This window comes from Carya illinoinensis, chromosome 4 (genome assembly GCF_018687715.1).
Source record: "Carya illinoinensis cultivar Pawnee chromosome 4, C.illinoinensisPawnee_v1, whole genome shotgun sequence".
In the NCBI taxonomy this organism is placed as follows: domain Eukaryota; kingdom Viridiplantae; phylum Streptophyta; class Magnoliopsida; order Fagales; family Juglandaceae; genus Carya; species Carya illinoinensis.
In genome coordinates, this window is record NC_056755.1 from 15,999,153 (window position 1) to 16,020,398 (window position 21,246).

General features: G+C 35.2%; 2 protein-coding genes and 4 non-coding genes across 6 annotated transcripts; 5 read left to right on the forward strand and 1 right to left on the reverse strand.

Annotated features, from left to right (window-relative positions):
• Positions 1-240: 240 nt before the first annotated feature.
• On the forward strand, positions 241-2,149 carry LOC122306850 (peroxidase 3-like). Its single transcript, XM_043119375.1, has 4 exons — positions 241-644; positions 762-953; positions 1,061-1,223; positions 1,424-2,149. Exons 1-4 carry the CDS (start codon positions 372-374, stop codon positions 1,837-1,839), a joined length of 1,044 nt encoding a protein of 347 aa, XP_042975309.1. The 5' UTR covers positions 241-371; the 3' UTR covers positions 1,840-2,149.
• Positions 2,150-12,101: 9,952 nt separating this feature from the next.
• LOC122308654 lies at positions 12,102-12,201 on the forward strand. Its single transcript, XR_006242169.1, has one exon. It is a non-coding gene; the product is annotated as a small nucleolar RNA Z157/R69/R10 (small nucleolar RNA).
• A 231-nt stretch (positions 12,202-12,432) lies between these two features.
• On the forward strand, positions 12,433-12,519 carry LOC122308657. The gene has a single exon (XR_006242172.1). It is a non-coding gene; the product is annotated as a small nucleolar RNA R11/Z151 (small nucleolar RNA).
• A 98-nt stretch (positions 12,520-12,617) lies between these two features.
• On the forward strand, positions 12,618-12,725 carry LOC122308658. Its single transcript, XR_006242173.1, has one exon. It is a non-coding gene; the product is annotated as a small nucleolar RNA Z152/R70/R12 (small nucleolar RNA).
• A 156-nt stretch (positions 12,726-12,881) lies between these two features.
• On the forward strand, positions 12,882-13,006 carry LOC122308666. The gene has a single exon (XR_006242179.1). It is a non-coding gene; the product is annotated as a small nucleolar RNA snoR80 (small nucleolar RNA).
• A 1,537-nt stretch (positions 13,007-14,543) lies between these two features.
• LOC122307544 (traB domain-containing protein) lies at positions 14,544-20,740 on the reverse strand. The gene is made up of 9 exons (XM_043120470.1): positions 20,204-20,740; positions 19,536-19,583; positions 19,322-19,381; positions 18,630-18,713; positions 18,390-18,494; positions 17,749-17,862; positions 17,485-17,585; positions 15,333-15,444; positions 14,544-15,003 (listed from the first exon to the last, which is right to left on the reverse strand). Exons 1-9 carry the CDS (start codon positions 20,678-20,680, stop codon positions 14,875-14,877), a joined length of 1,230 nt encoding a protein of 409 aa, XP_042976404.1. The 5' UTR covers positions 20,681-20,740; the 3' UTR covers positions 14,544-14,874.
• Between the last annotated feature and the right edge of the window lie 506 nt (positions 20,741-21,246).

Sequence of the window (21,246 nt, forward strand, 5' to 3'; positions counted from 1 at the left end):
AATTAATGTTATAAAGACAACCTATGCCTACGGTGCTGATCTACGGTTTCCCATTTAATTACCATGTAAAGGACAACGTTCTCTCTTTCCTGTAAATAGGCCTTGGTTTTGGATCTTACTTCCCTTGTCGTGCCCGGGAGTAGCCCTAAGTAATAACTAATCATATTTTTTAACAGTAGTCTAGAATATATATATATATATATATATATATATATGTAAAATAGTGTACAGCTGCTACAGCATGACTGGGTGTTACCTTCTAGCACATGTTAGTTGGCCTGGCTGATATAATAATATTGATTCTTGTGATGATCTGTAGCTAAAGTTATGTCATACGTTTATAAATTGCTGCTCAGACTTTCTGAATCACAATGTACATTGGCGTTGCTTCCTACAAAAGTTCAAGTAATTGCAGTAATTCAGGCAGCTTGAAAATGGGAGTGATGCGTTATGTTGCTATCATGTTCATTGGTGTCTTAGGATATGTAGTTTGTTCAGAAGCTCAACTGCAGCCGGGTTTTTACTCTAAGAGCTGCCCAAAAGCCGAGAAGATTGTTCAAGACTTCGTCCATGAACACATCCATAATGCTCCATCTTTGGCAGCTGCCTTCCTAAGAATGCACTTCCATGACTGCTTTGTCAGGGTATGTACTGTCCTCTCTTTTCACGTTAGCTTTTTACTTCTACTATGCTTTTTTGAGCTACTTCAGAATACTTCTGATCAGTTTGATGACGAGTTCATTTTTTTCCCCTTTTCATAGGGTTGTGATGCATCTTTACTTCTGAACTCGACGTCGAGCAACCAAGCTGAGAAGTCTGGCGGTCCAAATCTATCGCTCAGAGGTTTTGACTTCATTGACAGAGTGAAGAGCCTTCTTGAAGCCGAATGTCCTGGCATAGTTTCTTGTGCAGATACAGTTGCTTTGGTTGCAAGAGATTCTGTTGTGGCCACCGTAAGGACCCCAAAAAACAAAAAAGAAAAACAAACTCACTTCCATGATCTTTCTTTCTGAGTAATGAAAAGAACTATTTTTAATTATTTCTGTGTTATGTTCCTCAGGGAGGGCCATTTTGGAAAGTTCCAACTGGTCGAAGAGATGGGACAATCTCTATGGCCTCAGAAGCGCTGGCCAACATCCCAGCTCCAACTAGCAACTTCTCCAACCTCCAAACACACTTTGGTAACAAGGGTCTTGATTTAAAAGACTTGGTCTTGCTCTCTGGTAATTAAGCTAAACATTCTCCTTAATTTTGATTAACTTCACATGCATCAAGATCCCTCGAGTTTTTACCTTAAGCGATAGAGAGATCGACAGGTAGATCCTAAAGCATTTACTATTCATTAAGCATGACATGATAAATAAGGAGATTTTGTCAGTAACACACTCAAATCAATGGCACTAACACAGTCAAATTATTTCAGGAGCCCACACCATTGGCATTACTCGTTGTTCATCCATCGCTAACCGACTCTACAATTTCACTGGGGTGGGAGATCAGGACCCAGCTCTGGACAGTGAATATGCTGCCAATCTCAAGGCAAGAAAGTGCAAAACTCCTACAGATAATACAACTCTTCTTGAAATGGATCCAGGAAGCCACAGAACATTTGACCTTAGCTACTACAGTCTCGTGCTAAAGAGAAGGGGCATATTCCAATCAGATGCTGCTTTGACTACCAACCCCACTTCTAAGTCTTATATCACCCAACTGCTTCAAGGACCGCTTGAAGATTTCTACTCCGAGTTTGCGAAGTCTATGGAGAAAATGGGTCGGGTCAACGTCAAGACCGGGACAGAGGGCGAGATAAGAAAGCACTGTGCAGTGGTTAATAGTTGAGGTTTTTTAGTGTGTTAAACTTCTCAGTTGTGTTCGTTTCATATCATAATTTGAGGTGGTTTCCTCGTATTGTTGGGTGAATAAATGGGTTTTGTTCTGGAGTCCCTTTCTTCTTCTCCTGAAAGAATTTTTTCATGTAATAAAAACTAATCAAGAGAGAAAAAATGGTTACCAAGAACTGATGATAAATTTGCAGATTGATTATGATTTCGGGACCATCTTTCTGGGTTCTGGGTGCAAGTCTGTGTAGCAATAAGATTAAAAACAGCATAGCAAATTTAGCAATGGATGTGGACAATTGTTTTGGAAATCCTTGTAATTTATTTTTTCCTCTGCTGGGTTTGCTCTGTTTTCTAACAGTGTTCTCTTGAAATAATCTATGTCTCATAGTTCATGCTAGTATCCATCCTGTCAAGCCATGAATTATTCCAGAGGACAGCTCTTCATCACAGATCATGGCATACCAACCCATGATTCATGGAATTTATTTTATGACACCTGCTAATGTATATGATGCCACCAAATGTACATAATTTGACATATTAATAAAATATAACTTCTGCCAACATCGTCCGGATCAACTGGCATAAGCTCTGATCTTCAAATGGGATAACGAGATTCGAACCTCCAACCTTATATCAAATAAATAAATAAAATAAAATATAACTTCTACCAAAACTTGTTTAGCTCAAAACAAAGTTGCATTGTCAGCTGATGGCTGCACATTAGTCCGGTCTTCTCGACCATGCTGCTAACTTGCTGTTAAAGATAATATTTTTTTGGCAACTTTTGCCAACGGTTACTTAAATTTTGAATTATTTTTTTGGCTAACGGCTCAATTAGAAATGAAATATTGACTTTGAACTGCATTTTATTTTTAATCTTATGATTGCAACACCATAATCATAGAATACTGAAATAAATAGAAACTGAATAGCAAATTTTAAAATGGCTCTCTCTCTCTCTCTCTGTGTTTTTCAAACAGTAGGTTATTCTTTTGAAATCTTTTGTTCTTCATAGTACGAAACATTGTTGCATTTTCAGCTTAAGACTTCACGTGTTATGTAGTTTTTATGCCACTACCCTCCAATCATAACGGGGGGGGAAAAAAAAAAATGGAAATCTAATCTCAATTGGCATGTTCTTGAGGTTTGAGAGGAGCTGTTTGCAGTTTGACAGATCATGTGTTTGGGTTGTCAATCTAAACGGACTGCATTGGTTTCAGATTCAGGGAATCCCCCCGTAGATTAAGGGTCGGGTTGTGGAAAAGGCTTATGCTCAACGCCCCATGTTATCTTAGTTATATTAATTGAAAAAATAGAAGTTTTTTATAATCTTCTTTACGTGTTAAGAACATCTCTTTTTCATGTGCGGTTAACATGGTGAATAATGCTACTGCATATTAGAGCTTAGGGGGTTTATTGATCGAGTAAGCAAGAAAAATCTTCAACTCTTTTGCTACTTGGTCAGTGATCCAACCGTAGAAATGCTAATATGGCAGCTCATTTTTTGGCTAAAGATCCTCTTAATCTTGATGAAAATATGTATATTTTGAAAGATTTTTCTCAATATTTTTAGTCCACAGTTATCCGTGAAATGCTGTAAATCTTCAGTTATGAATAAACATCAATTTCATTTCATGAAAAAAATAAAATCTCTTGTTTTATTGTATTGTCAGGTTGCGACTATTTTTTATTATTCTTTTGAAAAATCGGTGCATACCATCGATTCAATTTACTTTTTCCTTAAAATTAGTGTCATAGGAGAGATAATGGAGGTTATATAAATAGGAAAAATATAGTTGCAAGCATAGTTGTGCACTAATCTATGCACTAATGTGATGTGATTGGTCAAAAAGTAGATTTTATTAAAAACAGTGTTAATTTAAATTTTAAGTATGAATAAATCAGTGTTGGTACACAGATTAGTGCACAACTGTGCTTGTATGTAGCAAAACTCATATAAATATCAGCTCCTCTTTGGGCAAGACGATCCTACAGGAAGAGTTTATCGGAGAACAATAATAAAATAGAAATGATTTTTGCAGTCGGAAAATGTAGTTGATGTGAAGTCGCTTTAAAAAAAGTGAATTAATATGGGACCTACATGAAAAAAAATTATTTTTTTATTCATTCCGTATAACCATGAAAAAAAATTATTTTTATAATTTTTATTTATTTATTCCGTACAGTCGTTTGCATCCCGACTGCATTTGCCGACTGCATCTAGCAAAGCCCATAATAAAATGACACCTTAGCGTTGTACATCATCTAAGCCTAAATCTGGTCACACCTTAGCAAGGACATTTAGACTAGACCCATGCACTCATTCCGGCGCACCCCATCGTAGTCGTATGAACCATCACAGCAGCTGCCTTCCAGACCTGCCACACCATCGATCTGACTGTCCATTCCTTCTTCTTCATCAACCTCTTTCTGGGCAGAGAATGGTAGATTATGTGCTTTGTTTTCAAAACTCAAGTATCCCATTTCAGTTCTTCACATCCTCTGAGTTGAGATTAAATGCTCTGTTTTTTATTATGGGTTTTTTGTGGATGCAATGCAAGACAATTCTACTCCACCAAATACTGCTTAGTCAAACAGCCTATTCTTAAGATTACTATGCAAATGTCGACACTCGAGAAGAATTTCTACCAACGCTCGAGAAAATGAAAGCTTTACTTATCCAAGTTATCTCCGAGGAAAGCATCAAGCCCTCTTCTCCAACTCCACCCTACCTCTGCCATTACCAGCTCTCCTTTCTCGACCAAATAGCACCCCCAGTTTTTATGCCTTTGGTTCTTTTCTTCCCTAATTTAAAAGCCCAGAAGAATTTGACCAACTTATGCATAGGTTTGTGTTTGATGTGCTAACAATAGCGACAGTTAGAGCCAAATACACTGAAAAATAGTGAATATCCAAGACGCCCAACGCCCGTCGGGGTCTTGCCAGCTTTCATATGGACCCATTTCGGTTTCATCGAAGAGAGAGAGAATAGGGGGAAGAAAAAATGTTTTAGAGAGAGGGGGGACACAGGAATAAATCAGGGGGAAGAAGAAATGAGAGAGCAGGAGAGACCTGGGTGGGCGGGGCGGGCGTAGAGCAACAGAGGAAGAACAAATGTTTCAGAGAGAGGGGGATGCATAGGCTTGAAATTGTTTTTTCCTTTGAATCGCATCAGATGAGTTTGGATGTATGGTCTACGTGGCATGTTTTAATTGGACTCTATTATTTAAGAAAAATTGAACTAACCTGTGTGAAGTTTTTCTCTATAAATATTGGAAAAGTCTTAATATAGGCACGAGGGGTCGAATCGGGCACCAAACTGCTGACGTGGATTAATAAATGAAACGGGACATTTCGTGTTAAGTGGAAAAAGCAAATATCTTCTTGGGATTCCACTGATAGATTTTGTTTGATGTTCCCTTCTTTCATTTGCTTTTGCCCTCCCCCCATTCAGCTTTCCCCTTCGTTCAGCTTTCCCCTCTCCCTGTATGAAACTCTTCTCATCTATCAATCTCTCCCCCACACGAGTTTTGATGTTGTAACTCCGCGGCTTAATCTTGACTGAAAATGGTTGTATTTCATGGACTCTGCGGCGTAGATTTGTAGAGATGGCGAAATCCCTAAATCGAGATTGAAAGCTCTCTCTCTCTCTCTCTCTCTCTCTCTCTCTCTCTCTCTCTCTCTCTCTCTCTCTCTCTCTCTCTCTCTCTCTCTCTTGCTTTTAGTTATTTTATCTATTGATATATTGCGGTTTTTTGTTTTCGATATCATCAATGTTGTTCCTGGACTCCACGACGTGGATCCGAGTTTGGAAACCCTAAATCGAGCCTAACAGGTCTCTCTCTCTCTCTCTCTCTCTCTCTCTCTCTCTCTCTCTCAATGGTGCTTTTGGTTATTCGGTCTATATTTTAATAAGATGAATAAACTAGAAGCTCCTAATCTGTATGAAGAATTTTTTTTTAGGGTTTCTATTCAAAGATGTATAGTTTTGGTTTCTATACAAACATTTTTTTGCTAGGGTTTCTGTTCAAAAATTAATAGTTTTTGTTTCTATACGAAGATTGAGTTATGTATAGTGTTTTAATGTTGACACCTAGAAAGCAATGCGTTTTGATGTCCTGTTTGGCTGCCAAGAAAGTGAAAGGGAATAGGTTCAAAAATTTGAACTTATTTTATTTGTAAAAATAGAGTTGATTTGTGTGTTTAGATTAATTTGTTGAAGACCTTTGAACTGAATGTCTCCTAATCTGAAACCATCAAAATCTAACAAACCATTTATTAAGTTGATCATATTATAATATAAATCAAACCTTAAAACAAAATCTGGTTTTAACTTTCGATGTTCAATTCAAACATTTAAAAAAAAAAAACACAGAGTTCTCTATCAAATTACTGAATTGTCTTAACACTCCTCATGAATAATTCAAGCGAAAAATGTCATTCAACAAGTAAAAGCTCCCCTGTGGTGTTGGTCAGATGGAACATCTACACAAAATGATGTGTGAAAAAGTTAAAAAGAAAGAAATACATGAGAGACAGAAACAATCTCTTTCATATGGTTAAAATGACATATGAAAGAGACTTAGGAAAGCAAGAATTACACATGAGACTAGAATGTAATAAAGTAGAATATATTAACTAACAAGAGATCGATTCCTCATTCAAACACCAGAGGAACTATGAAGTTGATCATTCAAAATCCAACCTTAAACTTCCACCACTCATATTATAATACCAGTTGATCAGCTAGAAAATTCATAGAAAGTGATCTTTTGAGCTTATTAAAGTATATTTTTTTAATATAGCTAATAGCTAATTTAAATCTACAAGTGAACCTAACTTCTTAAGAATTGTAAAATGATAAAAATGATTTGTATAGTTCTAGAACATATAAGTGATATCGTACATTTTTTTATTGAAGGTAGCTAGGTAACTGCTAGCTAGCCCCTTTTATCTGCAACAATAAAGGCAACTGCAAACCTAGCTGCATTACAATGGATCTACATATATGTATGCTTTCTTGGAACAATTAGCTGATGTGCCCCATTTTTCTTTATAAAATATGTTGAAACTACTTTTATATTTTGTTTTACACTACATAAACATTTAGCTTGAATTTGTACTTCTACAGTTTGGTCTTGTGCAGTTTTATTCATTGATTAGGCTGAGTCTATCATTTATGGATAAGAAATTAATCCTTGTGTTTCTGTCTTTGTTCATGACATTAAGGCTCTTATTGCCCTAACACCTAACACTAATATGATTTATCTGTTTTCCACTAACACTCCTCTAACGGTAACTAAGTTGCTCCACCTCTCTTCTAAAAAAAAATACTTCTTAACCCAAGCATAAACTAAAAATGAGAAACACTTTTTTTTCATAGCAACAGTATACTCCATTGCCTATTTTGGAAAAATGTAATATGGAGAAAAGGTATCGAGTGAAGATTCTTCTTTTTCACTTGTTACTCATACTTTGAGAAACAATCTAATGTGCACTTGTGGATCATCCGCTTCGCTTAGAACATCGAATACGCCAAGAAATCCAGGTCGATCATTCTTTGGGTGTTCAAAGTACAATTCTCAAATAAAAAAAAAAATTATCATCATTTGACTTGCTCTGTTTGGGTTTGAGTCAAAATTACAAGTTAATTTACTATGCCTTTCGTTGGTTTTTTATACAGGGGTTACCACACTGCAACTATTTCAAATAGGCAAATAGCGATAGCGGCCATGAAAGAGAAAAAGAGTTTGTTAAAATAGAAATTGAGATGTTAAGGAAGGAGGAAGAACTTCAGAAAATTAAGGTACAGTTTCAACAAATAGCAAAAGAGTTGCGAAGAAAAGAGGAAGAGGTTCGAAGAAGAGAGGAAGAGGTTCGAAGTTGGATGGAAGAGGTTCGAAATTGGATGGAAGAAGTTCGAAAAAGAGATGGCGAAATTGTCAAGAGGGCCTTGGGAGTCCAACGTCAATGCAGAAATATAAAGCTCTACCTTATAATTTGTATATTACTTTATTTCTACTTCTCACGATCATAGTGAATAACCACTGATCATCAAATATTTTGTATAAAGCTTGAACTTGTGAATTTGTGCTTTAGACAAGTAGTTATGGAAATGTGTACAAAATTATTAGAACAAGTAGGCAACTGACAAATCATTCTGATGAAACTGCTGATTGTGTTTTTCAGGATTAGTTCATTGCAACTCATTTAGTTTGTGTATTTGGAAAGTATGATAGTATTGTGAAGATAGTGTAGTTGCTAAATTCAGGTGCTTGAAAAGTCTGTGTGGTACTGTTTAGGTGCCTAGATCTTGAAATCAATTGAACCATGTGAAGCTAAAATGTGCTTATTTTGCTGAATCGGCTATTGCTCTATTTTCCAATATGAAGCCAAAATGTGATTAACTCTTCATAGACTAATTGCTCAGTTTTCAAATTTGATCAGGCCGAAATGTGCCTTCTATTATTCATAGCCTATTTTAATAAATTATGACTCCTCAAACCTATGACTCCTTTATGTCATAATCCCAAAACCGCATTGTTGCCCATATCGTTTATGATAAGAAATCAACTCCTCTTCAGATTTAAACACCATTTCCAACTTCGTCTCCTCAACGATATCGGCCCTATCAGTATGCATAGTATTTGTACTCCCGGATTGATCGGCATCTTTGGGTTCAACAGTATCCCCGGACTGATCGGTATGACCAAGTTCAACAGTATCATGAATGGAGGATGTAGACATACTTTTTCCAATAGACTCGGGTGATACATGTTGGATTTCATCCACATGGCCTAACTTGTCGACTGTAAACCAACCAGAGAGAAAATTGATGACTGAAATGGGGGCAGTGGATTTCCATGCAATTACACCCAGCAAATGAATTAAATTGATACACAACCCATCAAAAAATAACCACAGTACTTAACAAATAAATTTTCACCTGACTAGTCCATGTAGATGGGTTTGCATCAGGACGCTCTACAAATAGTGGTAACCACGCATGTGGCATTGGTGGATGGAAACTATGCATATAGTTTGACAAGTCCAGATAAAATGGTATTGGTATCGCCTAACATATAAAATAAAAATGATTATGAAACAAAGATGTACTCGTGGCAACTACGGAACTGATAATGGTTTAAAAGCTAAATATTATAAAAGTGATAAATTCCTACTTGGGACTGATGATTTATTGCTGGATCTGCAGATGGAGGTTTAGAGGAAGATGCATGCTCCTTCCCTTTCTTCATCTAGAGAATATTTTTATACATTAAAAATCAGCTTATATAAATTATATAAAATGCAATAAAGTCTTCCCTTTGGGGTTTGGCCATAGTTATTATTTTTATGTTAGTTTTTTTTTTTTTAAATCCGACCTTGTAAAAATTATACTTTTTGAAATGTTTCGAACTTTTTTTTAACAGAACTAATCATTGCCTCAAGTTGTTTGGGCTGGTAAATCTTGATGATCAATCTCTGATATGCTACTCAAATAAAAATAGCATTTATCATGGAAAACAAATAAAATTAAATTTATATTAAGAATATACTATGTCATCTGAGTGCTTTGCAAATTATATACTACAGTCATTGATAGTCCTATATTAATCTTGTAATTTGGAGGTTAGCTTTATATCACCTATTTCCATTGGTAGCAGTATACAGTAATAGATATTATATATGCTTAGGATAATTTTGAAACTAAATTGATATGGCCAAAACTTTATCAAGAGGACTTAATACATATAACCATGCATGATTGCATATGTACAGTTTATGTGCATGCTAGTTCTAGCTAAAATAGATATTATATTAGTACAAAACTAAATATGGGAAATTATGTCTTCCACTAATGTTACTATTAAGCACGTTCAGTTTTTCCTAGTTTGATTAGTGTGCACTTCTATTTCAATGCTTGTATGTATGAATAGATGCATTTATATTTTTTTTTTCTAAGCAAAATGTTTATTAAAAGAAGAGAAATATTTTGAAAAAATGAAAAAGTAAAATTAGCAATGATTAAAAGCATGAAAGAAACAACAACAACAATCATAGCAACAAATATAATCACACATGAACTCTGATTCAAACCAAACATGAGTATATTTTTAACTAGGAATTTGAAAGCTTGCAAACACCAAAACTAGAAACTACTCGTGAAGACTATCTTCCTCCACGTGATCAGAAACAATTGAAGATATGATCTTACAATAAATCTAAGAGTCATTATGTCCAGCAAAATGTATATTAAAAGAAGAGAAATATTTCGAAAAAATGAAAAAGTAAAATTAGCAATAATTAAAAGCATGAAAGAAACAACAACAACAATCATAGCAACCAATATAATCATACATGAACTCTGATTCAAACCAAACATGAGTCTATTTTTAGCTAGGAATTTGAAAGCTTGCAAACACCAAAACTAGAAACTGCTCGTGAAGACTATCTTCCTCCATGTGATCAGAAACAATTGAAGGTATGATCTTACAACAAATCTAAGAGTCATTATGTCCAGCAAAATGTATATTAAAAGAAGAGAAATATTCGAAAAAATGAAAATTAAAATTAGCAATAATTAAAAGCATGAAAGAAACAACAACAACAATCATAGCAGCCAATATAATCACACATGAACTCTGATTCAAACCAAACATGAGTCTATTTTTAGTTAGGAATTTGAAAGCTTGCAAACACCAAAACTAGAAACTACTCGTGAAGACTATCTTCCTCCACGTGATCACACACTCGAACATACCACATGGATTCGGACGGAGACAGAGATCAAGCACAAATAAAACAGAGATACAAAAAAACAGTACAACTGAAAGGAGAGGAAAAATCACTACTTTACGACCAAAGTGAATTTATTCACTATTTTATGAATAAACTCAACGTGAATTTCCTCTTTTCATTTTCTGAAGCATCAAAACAAGTGAATTTTTGCCTGCACATGAATAAATTCTAACAACATGATCCGAAATGCAGTATGTTGGTTCCTAATAATGACCCTAAGACCATGTATAACACTTATGTAATGTTTCTGAGATATGAGGGCCGATTATTTCACTACTTTCTACTTGCCTAATCAACTATTATAAACTGTATAATTCCTATAAAATCCCAAGTCAGGAAAAATTACCTTCTATTCCAACAAGCCTCCAACCCTCACTCTATCCTCAATCTCCCCTGTTTTCAAGATACCAACCAACGCAGCCTCAACCCCCCCTTCCTCTACTAGTTTCCTTGATCAGTAGCTATGTACACTATGTTTGGTTGTAAACCAAAATAAATAACACTTTGTAAGGTAAAAGAAAACACCACCTCGTTATACAAGAGTAAAAAAATGGTGAAAAGTTACAAGCTTGTTTTCAAATAAACAAGAAAACTAAAAATACCTTTTCAGGAAGCCCATTTTTACATGTGAAAGTCGAATGATAGGTGAGATTCTCCTTCTGAGACTACCATGTACTTTAATGGTAGAAAATGGACCGGAACAGAGATCACTTGAGGAACCTATCAAAAAAACAGAGACCACTTGAGGATCAAAATAGAGAAAGTGAGAGATAGATTGAATAGAATTAACTGATGAGAGGGTTGGTCGCCACACTGAAAATGGTGGAGGAGATATGAAAATGGACGTGCGTGGTCGAGGAAGAACCTCTTGCAGGGACGGTTGTAGTGGCTGTAGACGAGATGAAACAATGAAGCTTATGAAGGAAGCAACTTTTGCGTTTCCCTCTTTTTCCTGTTTTTTTATTTTCTTTTTCACTTGCCACGTCATCTTTCGTCTGCATTTTCGTCTGCCGTGCCTGCATATAGAAGTACTCAAATATTTGGGAAGGTCATACCTAGGTTAAGTGGGCTAAAATGGGCCTAGTAGCCTGGACTTATCTAGGTCCAACCCACATTCTTTTGAGCCCCATATAAAACCTTAATCAGGTCTAAGCTCAGCCGTTTCGGAACCACGGCAAAACAAACCCAAGAGAAACAAATGCAACCACTTTCTCAAACCCTAAACCTAAAGAGCATACCCTCTCTCGCTATAAATATACACAACTCGAACTTCTACTCATCGTCTCTCTTCACGCTCTGCCTGCCTCTCCCTTATCTCTGCTTCATGGATTTTTGTAGGGTTATTTTGGATCCAAATCCTATGTTTTTGGTATTGTTATTGTTTTCTATTTCTGTTTGATCCTTAATACTCTCCTTCTATTGTCTTTTGATTGCTTATTTCACTTTTCTCTCTCCAAAAGGAGTGCGGTGATGAGCCTATTTTGTGGACTAGAGTTTCTGATTTGGGTCTTTTAACCCAGAATCTGATTAACAAACCCTTGGCTGTCTGAGCACTTACACCTTTCACAATCACTCGATCTAATCCCTTTGCATCTTCGCTTTTTCCTTAACTGTAAGAATTGTTTTAGGGTTTCGAGTTGTTGATTCCAGAAAATTGTTGGGTGTTTTGCGAAATCCATTTTCTGTGTTGTCTCTTTTCATAAACTACTCCAAACCCTAATTACTACATCTATTCATGGAGTTTTGTTTATGATTTGTTATCTAATTTTGTCCTGTATTGATTGAAATGGGGCTTATGATGATAATTTAATATATCTTAGCGGATTTCAGTGAGATATCAACGTCAATGATCTGATTGTTACACACACTGAAGCCTCATTTTGAAGTTTCAATATCTTCTTCCCATTTGTTTTTGTTTTTTTTGGATGATCTCTGTATTATTTCTGTAAACATCGAATATATTCTTGGGATTTGTATGCTATGATGAGATTAAACACTGGACGTGTTTTAGGGGCAGAGGACGAGATTGATTTCTCGCCGTGAGCCCATTTTATAAAACGACTTCTCCTTCCACTGAGCACACTGGTCCCAGAAAAAAACTCCGTTCTCTTTAATATTGAATGTTATTCTTTAGTTTTAACATGAATGGGAGATTGATTTTGTGTTCCTCTCTTCTTTTTTATTGTTGTGGTTTTGAATATGATATGTAAAAGGGATGTGATTGGAGTTGCGTCCATTACCAATTCTGGGGGATGAAAAGTTCCTCTAGGTGTAATGGCTCGGCGCTACATTTAACGTTTGTGGCTATCCTGATCGATGGTTTCTTTCAATGCCATTTGATCCCGGAAACACCACATATATTATTTTTTAGAGAATTTCCCTGCCTAAGCGAAAAAAGAAAATGTAACTTTCCGAGAAAATTGCCAAATAAAGACTTGATTTGGACACATTTAAATGATAAATAAACTTAATATTAGACGATGAGTTAATTCTGAAGTTAATAATTAAGGAAAGGAGGCGAAGTAGTAGAGAGAAGGATTAATAATATAATATATATATGATTAATTGTACTCGAATCATATGTAATACATAAATAATTTAATTTTTTTCATTAAAAAGCGATATAAGCATTTTTTAAAACTGTTAAAGACGTAGAAGTCTGTTGGATTGGGATTAAGCGTGAGCATAGTGTTAAAAGGTGAAGGGAAAGCCCATCAAATACATTAAAAAAAGATAATAATAATGGCAAATGTGTTTTGAGAATTTCAAGAGCCATTGGATGATACATGAAACAGAGAAGGTAATTTCAATATTAATTAAAAAAAATTAAGAAGATATGAATGGGAAGTTGGATTTAGTTTGTCGCAGTAACTCTTGTGAAGTGTAGTAAGATTAGGTGTTATCTACTGAATTCAGTGAAGCAATAAGAACTCATCTTCTTCATCCTTATTATAGACCAATTGCCAATTAAATCCATTAAATGCCTAATAAGATAAAACAGGCCTCCATTGGATTAGGCATGATAAATTTATCCACGCTTTTTAGCTACAGCCTACACTCAACTAATGACCGAGGGATGAGATATTTTGTTAAAAATTAAATAAAATATTATTATAATATAATTTCTTAATATTAATTTTATTTTAAATTTTAAAAAAATTAAATTATTTATTATATTTTGTGTGAGAATTTAAAAAAATAATAATAATTATATGAGATAAGATTAAGTAGTTTGATTTTTGTTTATCTAATCAACCTAACTTAATTCAACATATTTGGAGTCATTTTAATTTTTATTACTATTTTACTTATCCGAACCCAATACCGAGTTTTGCTCATTTCCTTGTATTTTGGGTTTCGCATGTTTCTTTTTTCATTGATTATGAGTTTATTTATTATTCTGGCCAATAAATGTTAGCTTATTTTTTTATTTGCAAGAACGCCAAAGCTTCTTGTGGTAAACTGGTTTAATCTAATTCATTCTAATAACAATACAAAAGGGCAATTTATTAAAAAATAAATAAATAAATAAAGCGTTACCCGAATTTGGCATATGGCATTTTAGGTGAATTTAATAAAAAAATTGTCTAACATTAAATGACTATTGAAAATATGATTATTTAAACAATAGTGTAATTATAGTATGATTATTAATTAACATATGATCGATAGTTAAATATAAAAAAAATATCAAATAAGTAATACGTGTACTTATAATTTTATTACACTTTTACTTACAAGACTCGTTTTGTTAATTTTCTTTTAAAATTCAAATTTTCATAATTTTTAAAATATCAATAATTGACATATAGATAAGGAAGGTTTTTTGAACATTTTTTTAAGTATATTTAGCATTTTTCTTAATCTAATCTACTGAATTCAGAAAATAAGATCATTTCCTTGAAAAAGCAACCGAAATTTCTTTTTTCCTAGGCACCAAACACCTTGAATTAATTACTTACATGAACATAGATACCTTGTAGGCATATTATGCGTCTTATTTCGTATCAAAATAGAAAGAACTTGAGATTTTGGACAAGTTTGGGCTGCCAAATTAACCAAAAAAAAAAAATGTCACTATAGCCATGTCATCAAGATAATTCTCCCCCGCCGAAGTTCGCATGGAAGAGTGAGATCACCCTAACGAAGTAAAGATAACTTCAATTCATGATTATTAGGCAATTTCCCACTTCCAACCATATCTGCAAGGAAGCACCACTGGTTGGTGGAACTATTTCTTCATCGTAAGATAGATGCCCACAACTATGCCCACCCCAGCAACTGCAACTCCAAGAGATGTGATGATTTTCGCTGTAGATATAGCTGATTTTTGAGAAGGCATTGTTATCAGATCCTTCACCTGCAAAAAAGTGGATAGATATTTTTGTAAGTTATACGATGAAATATCGAATCCAGAAGTATAAAGCACTGTGTCTAAATTAACCTAAAACATAACATGCAGGGGAAAAAAGGGAACCTAAGAGAGAACATTACATTTTTTGGCAAAACAGACTGTAATTTAGATCAATATGGTGACCACAAGGATGAAAGATCTATAAATGGGGAAACCAACTGAAGGGTCTCTCTCTATAAACGGTATCCAACAAGAACTCAAAGGCATATTGACTCATTTTAAGGATATATTATGTGAAAAAAATTCGCGAAGGAAAAATAAATAAATTGACCAACCCCAACAGGCTGCTTCCAATTCTTCTTGATTCCTTGCAGATGTCCCTTCCCAACAACTGCTACAACTGAACTATGCTCACTAGCAATTCTTAGTAATGTGGATGACATGTACCTTGAGACACAAAGTGTTCACCAAAGAAAGGAAGTGACCTTAGAGAGTTTATTGAATATTAATATAATAAAAAACAAATGCAGCAAAGCCATGTATTTCCATAAACGCATGCACAAATGGTTCTTACCAATCTAATTCTACACCATCCAGATACTTTTGATTGGAAACTCTCACTACTGCCTTTCACAACCTAAGTTTTGTATGATAGGCAGACCTAATAGCACTCATCTCAGTTTCATTACACCATATACAGGCTATACAGCAAATATTTGCGTAAAAAGAAAATGTGTCCAAGGTCTTCCTTCACGAAGTATTTTCTTTGAGCCAATAGTGTCCACTGTTCTCAATCAATTCTAGGCATTGATTACTGGTTGTGCACAAAGTGATCTTTCCTGAAACATTTTCTTCGAGCCAGAAGTGTCCGTCGATCATAATCTATGCATGGATAGTGATCATTCAACAAATTGCATTCTTGCTGGAGGAACGAACTTATCGTCCAAACCACAGGAAGATGCATTAGTGCATCCAAATGAAAATCATCACATGATATTAAACAGCGATTATGTGTTATAGTTTGTTAATTGGAAGTTTGATTCTCATCCTATAGTCTCAGCATATTTGATGGAATGCAGCATTATTTTTATCATATATGGGATTACTTTTTACCTATAAAAAAAATTAACTATGGTTCAATTTTAGTTTATAGGCTTTTTTGTACTATGGTTCCAATGGTTTCAGCAGCTGGAGTGACAACTGGAACCAAAAGCAATGACAAGGAAAAGAGAACAGGTGAAGTGTGGAAAAAATAAATAAATAAATAAAAAGCCAATGTCACTCTGGGCATATGCTCCCAATTATACAAGCATTCCTCACAATGCCCCCACACAAACTGGTGGGAATATCACTATTAATGAAAAGCAGTAGTTGACTTCATCTAGTCACACAACAAAAAAACTTGATCTAAGACCGGATGTATATTGAGAACATAGACAGTAAACAAGTTGGGTAGAATAAAGACCTTAATTTTCCTTTAAAGAGAACCTCCCAGCACCAAAAGCTTGGTGATAAATAATAACTCATGCTTAGACTCCAGTTTTCTACTTTTTTTTACCAAGTAAAAAATAGTACTGGGCTACAAGAACAAAGGCGTGGTTTGGGTCTTGAAAGCAGCCAGTTCATGAAAAATCAATTAAAACAAAAACTTTTAAAAAACTGAAGGGTAGGACAAATCAAGAACAGGGTCACAATGCCCTGTTTAAGTTGGACCGTCACTGGATAAGAAGTGGGGAATACTATTAAAAGGACAAAAAAATATTGAAATTAAGATTTGTCCTTCTTATGAGAAACGCACTGCTAGAATTCCTTTTTTTAACTTCACTAAGGTTCAAACCTGAGATCTACCCAACCCCATCAAACCTCATTCAAGGTGATCCTAGATCAACAAACCACTTCCAATAACTGAACATAGTGCCAGTTATCAGGGAAAAAAAAAAAACAAAAAATCCTTCCAACCATTCTTTTATACTATTTGTAGTATGATATCTCTTTCAAGTACTGTAACCATAACAAATACCAGATCAACAAAAAAATAGCTAAGCCCCTAGAGAAAGGGGAAAAAAAAAGGAGAAAGATAATAGGCACAAGGTTTCTGAATCAGTGTAAACTGCAGATTTGCAAATCAACAGTTGTGCACAACAAAATTCATGATATCTTTTGTTTCAGAACAAAATGTATGATATCTCATCTCAAGTTATATGTTACCTAAGCACTACTTAAAAAAAAAAAAAAAAAAAAAAAAACAAATATGTTACCTAAGAACCCAGCTCCAAAGATACACCTATCATGAAGCCCCTTCAACAAAGTTATTTCAAGATGGCTTTGATTTAAAAAACAAAAAAAAAAAAAACTCACTTGTTCTGTCTTTCTTTGTTATGTCTTATAAAGTCTAACTATGACAAAAACAACTCATGATATGATATCATCTTTTGACATAAAAAGACTACAGGTCGTGACATAAATATGAAGGAAAAGGATGCTAACTGATCTCGCTCATGTACAAGGGTCTCCATTAGGGTAGGGAACTCCTTGCTCATTTCTTGAATCACAAGAGTCAGCATGTCAACATCATCCATTTCCTTTAGCTGGAAATGCGAAAGAGAAATATATAAATCAGCAACAAAAAATGAATGTCCCTTTACTAGATTCATATAGGTAGATATCCTTTGGTACTCCTACAAACTGCAATAGAATATGAATACATGAAAACTACAAATGTCAATACAAAATGAATATAACAGAACCTACCATTCTATTAAGATCCTCGGGGCTTGGTAAAAATACTGCTTGAAAAAGTAAGGAGTAGAGTAGTTTTATCTTATGCCACAATGGCATTTTTGCCCAAGTCCTCCGCAATGTAATCTGCTTCAGTAAAATTCCCAGTCATACCAAGGTAGTCCTTAACTTGAAAGGAAAAAAAAAAAAAAAAAAAATAGGAATGTGCCAACAAACTTTGATGTGAAAGTGCATTAGATTAAAGATAATCCTTTCCAGAGAGAGAGATTAGATACATTCTTGGCAATCAGAAATTCATTCATAAATTATTCATCCACGAAAGCATTTTTTTTTTTTTTTTTGATCAGTAAGACAGAGCTCCATGAAGGGGTTTGGATTTGCGCATTCGTGGCGTTAGTGTAGCCCCCGCAGAGGCGACGGTCCTCCATCCACAGAAGCATTTGTAAGTAGCAATAAACATTTATTCATGCCAAGGGAGGACCAGGAATTCAGAATTGAGGTGTAGAATGGATGAGGTAGAGTTTGGAAGTCCAGTTTATATAGTCAGATACACCAAAATAAGAGGAAGGTAGGGGTGGTATAGGGTGGATGAAGCAGACAGATGATCCATGGACCAATTCCAATCAATAACTCCCAAAGCAAAAATATCTTACCTGTACCGGACGGTCCCCCAGAATCACCCTGCCCCCATATTTCATTGCTTCTTCATATGCCACACGAAACTCAGAACCAGGGAAAACCTCTAGCTTACTGGCAACCTATTACAGAATATTTAAAAAAGATCAGAAAAAAAATGCAAATTTGCAAAACATCCTATTAAAGAGAGAGTGCAAACACATTGTGGCAGATTTTTTATGTTTAGCAGAGATTCAAATTAAGAAATAGAAATGTGCCTTGGCAAGAAACCAGCTGTAAAGTATTCCGAATATGTTGTGCTTTTTCTTCCACATGTCTACCATCTCTCCCATGGTTGGTACCTGAAGAAGCAATAATTAGTACATGCAGATCTACAATCCTGGATGCTAAATACTGAAGCCTAAAATTTGCCCGAGTAGCAAAATCAGAGAAAAAGCAAAGACCATTGAACAAAATTATTAACAGCCAACATATAATTACAATGCTGTCTCTTGAGATACTCCACCTGAATTCTTTTTAAAACAAATCTCAATAATATAATGGTTTAACAATATGCACATGACAAATAGAAATGTAATTAAGGCAAAAGAGCCCAAATGTGATCATTTCCAAGCAAGCACAATTAGATAAAACGTGCACGCATGCAAACACTTTCTAACTAATGGAAAAACCAAAACTATGAGGAAAAAAAAAAAAAAACTAAAAACCACTTGTTACTTACTTTGGTTCAAGTAGAAACCTACATAAAAAATGCACCACAAGAATGATTGAGAAAGGTATTATAAGAGCAATCTAAATATTCTTACTCACTGCTTAGTATGGGGCTGGAGTATGAAGAGAGAAACAGAGACAGAGAGAGACAGAAAGCAAGTGCAAGTCAAATCTACAATTACGAAAGGAATTCTAGAAAACTACAAAAGAAATATGCAAAAACATTGAAGACACAGACCTTTATATTCTGAGGGGTAAGTACTGCCACACGGCTCGAGCATAGTTCTAAGAAAACAACCTGTAGTCAACAAACACACTTGGAGATGTACGCCAACTTCAAACCAAATTTTTAATATCTCAAGTCCACAAAACAATACTAATGCAGGCAGCTAACCTGCAAAATGAACCATCCATCAATGTAGTGCTTTTATGAGTTTTAATAGAGAAAGAACCTGTGGTTTCATATAACTGATTACAGCTTGTACTTCTTTGCATGATTCCTGCAAGCCACAAAAGGAAAACTCAGCATAGCTATCAAATCTTTATATTTGTAAGAACACCACGCTGGATCTTATTTATACAACTCACCCCTCCGTAATTTTATATGCAAGTTTCTACTCCAATTGAAGGCAAAAATTACAGTTTGATTCTTCCACGGTACCGTTAGGTCAGTACTGGATAATTGTACTTTCCCAATTTCACCATTACACCATCTAGCCCTTTAGAGTAAGTCTAAAGAAAGAGACCCCTCATAAGGTTATTTATCTCTTGGATCGTTTTTGGCATCGAGACTATTATTTCCTCTCTGCCGCTTTCAAATGTACACATGCCAATAGAAGGGTAATATTACACACTCTCGTACACATTTTGTATATAAATAACTGCCGAAAGCAATCAAACTCTTAACAAAAAAAAAATGGAATCTTAATGCGAAGGAAGGCAATGTATTAAGCTAACAAGATTTCACAAATGCGTTGATCTAATCGTTAGAAGTTTTATCCAACGCTCAAGAGTATTTAGAATTTTCTCAACAACCAAACAGAGACCAATTAGGAATTCTCTCGCCCGCTGAACAGAGACCAAAAAAAAAAATCCAGCTGAGAACCAAGCAATGAATTACCTGAGACACGTGAGCGGTGCCAACCAGGTAGACGTCGCAGACACCACCCTCGGCGGCAGAATCGCAAGAAAGAAGCAGCACGCTTCTCGAGAGCTCCTCTGGAAGTATCCTCCTCTGCTCCGAGGTATCGGCTTCGTTACTTGCGGAAACGTCCCCATCAAATGCATCATCGTCTCTCGGCGGCGGCTCCTCGACATGAACGATGCTCTCACTCAAGTTCTCGTCAACGATAGGGTTCTCGATGTGGACGAAGTCCTCGCCTTCGGCTGGGGGCGCGTGGGGGTCCATCGGCGGATGGGGAGAGTGGGGTTTCCGGCTGCCGGGGGCAATGACAGAGAAGTAATTTTGGGTATACGAGCTGGCACGACGGAGAGAAGCAGAGTGTCCTAAGACTCTAGTGGCGAAGCTGAAGGAGGAGGTCGAAGTGAGTGACCCGGCCGAGTTGAGTGGGGTAAGCAGGCGAGTTAACCGAGTCATAAAATCAGCTCTAGAGCGCGCATATAGAGGTTGGGTCGCGTTTACGTGGCGGTTGGGTTAATATTGGTTGATGCCTTTAATTCTTCGTTATAATAAAATTTTTTAAAAATTATGCTAATCGTGGAGAATATTTCTTTTCTTTCCCTGTTTCCTTAAGCAACCGACGATGATATTTCAAATAAATATGGTGGGTAATGATATTCTTATATTTTCTTTATTATTATTTTATTATTTAGTTATTATTATTATTTTTATTTTTTAGTATGTACTAAAAATATCAAAACATGACCTTATCTGGGTTATTTTACATGATTATATTAGTTAATTGAATTTTTTTTAATTATGTAAAAGGATCATGTTATGATATTTTTAATTCAGATAAAAAATAATAATTAGATAATAAAGTAATAATAAAAGAGAAACAAAAATATCATTTTTCAAATATTATTAAGACGACAATATTGCAGCGCTCGGAGATAATATGGGGGTGGCAGTTGTTTGGCTTTTATTAAGGTTTCTCAATGTCAATTTTAAGCTTAATTAGCTCAATAGAGCACTTTCAACGG

Bases quoted from the DNA above. Each gene is read 5' to 3' on its own strand.
- LOC122306850 (XM_043119375.1), top strand. From the start codon at position 372: ATGTACATTGGCGTTGCTTCCTACAAAAGTTCAAGTAATTGCAGTAAT. The intron at 954-1,060 runs GTAAGGACCCCA...TATGTTCCTCAG, and splicing joins GAGATTCTGTTGTGGCCACC to GGAGGGCCATTTTGGAAAGT. The intron at 1,224-1,423 runs GTAATTAAGCTA...AAATTATTTCAG, and splicing joins AGACTTGGTCTTGCTCTCTG to GAGCCCACACCATTGGCATT.
- LOC122307544 (XM_043120470.1), bottom strand. From the start codon at position 20,680: ATGACTCGGTTAACTCGCCTGCTTACCCCACTCAACTCGGCCGGGTCA. The intron at 18,495-18,629 runs GCACATTTCTAT...ATTCTGTAATAG, and splicing joins ACAGCTGGTTTCTTGCCAAG to GTTGCCAGTAAGCTAGAGGT. The intron at 17,586-17,748 runs GTAGGTTCTGTT...TCGCATTTCCAG, and splicing joins CCGAGGATCTTAATAGAATG to CTAAAGGAAATGGATGATGT.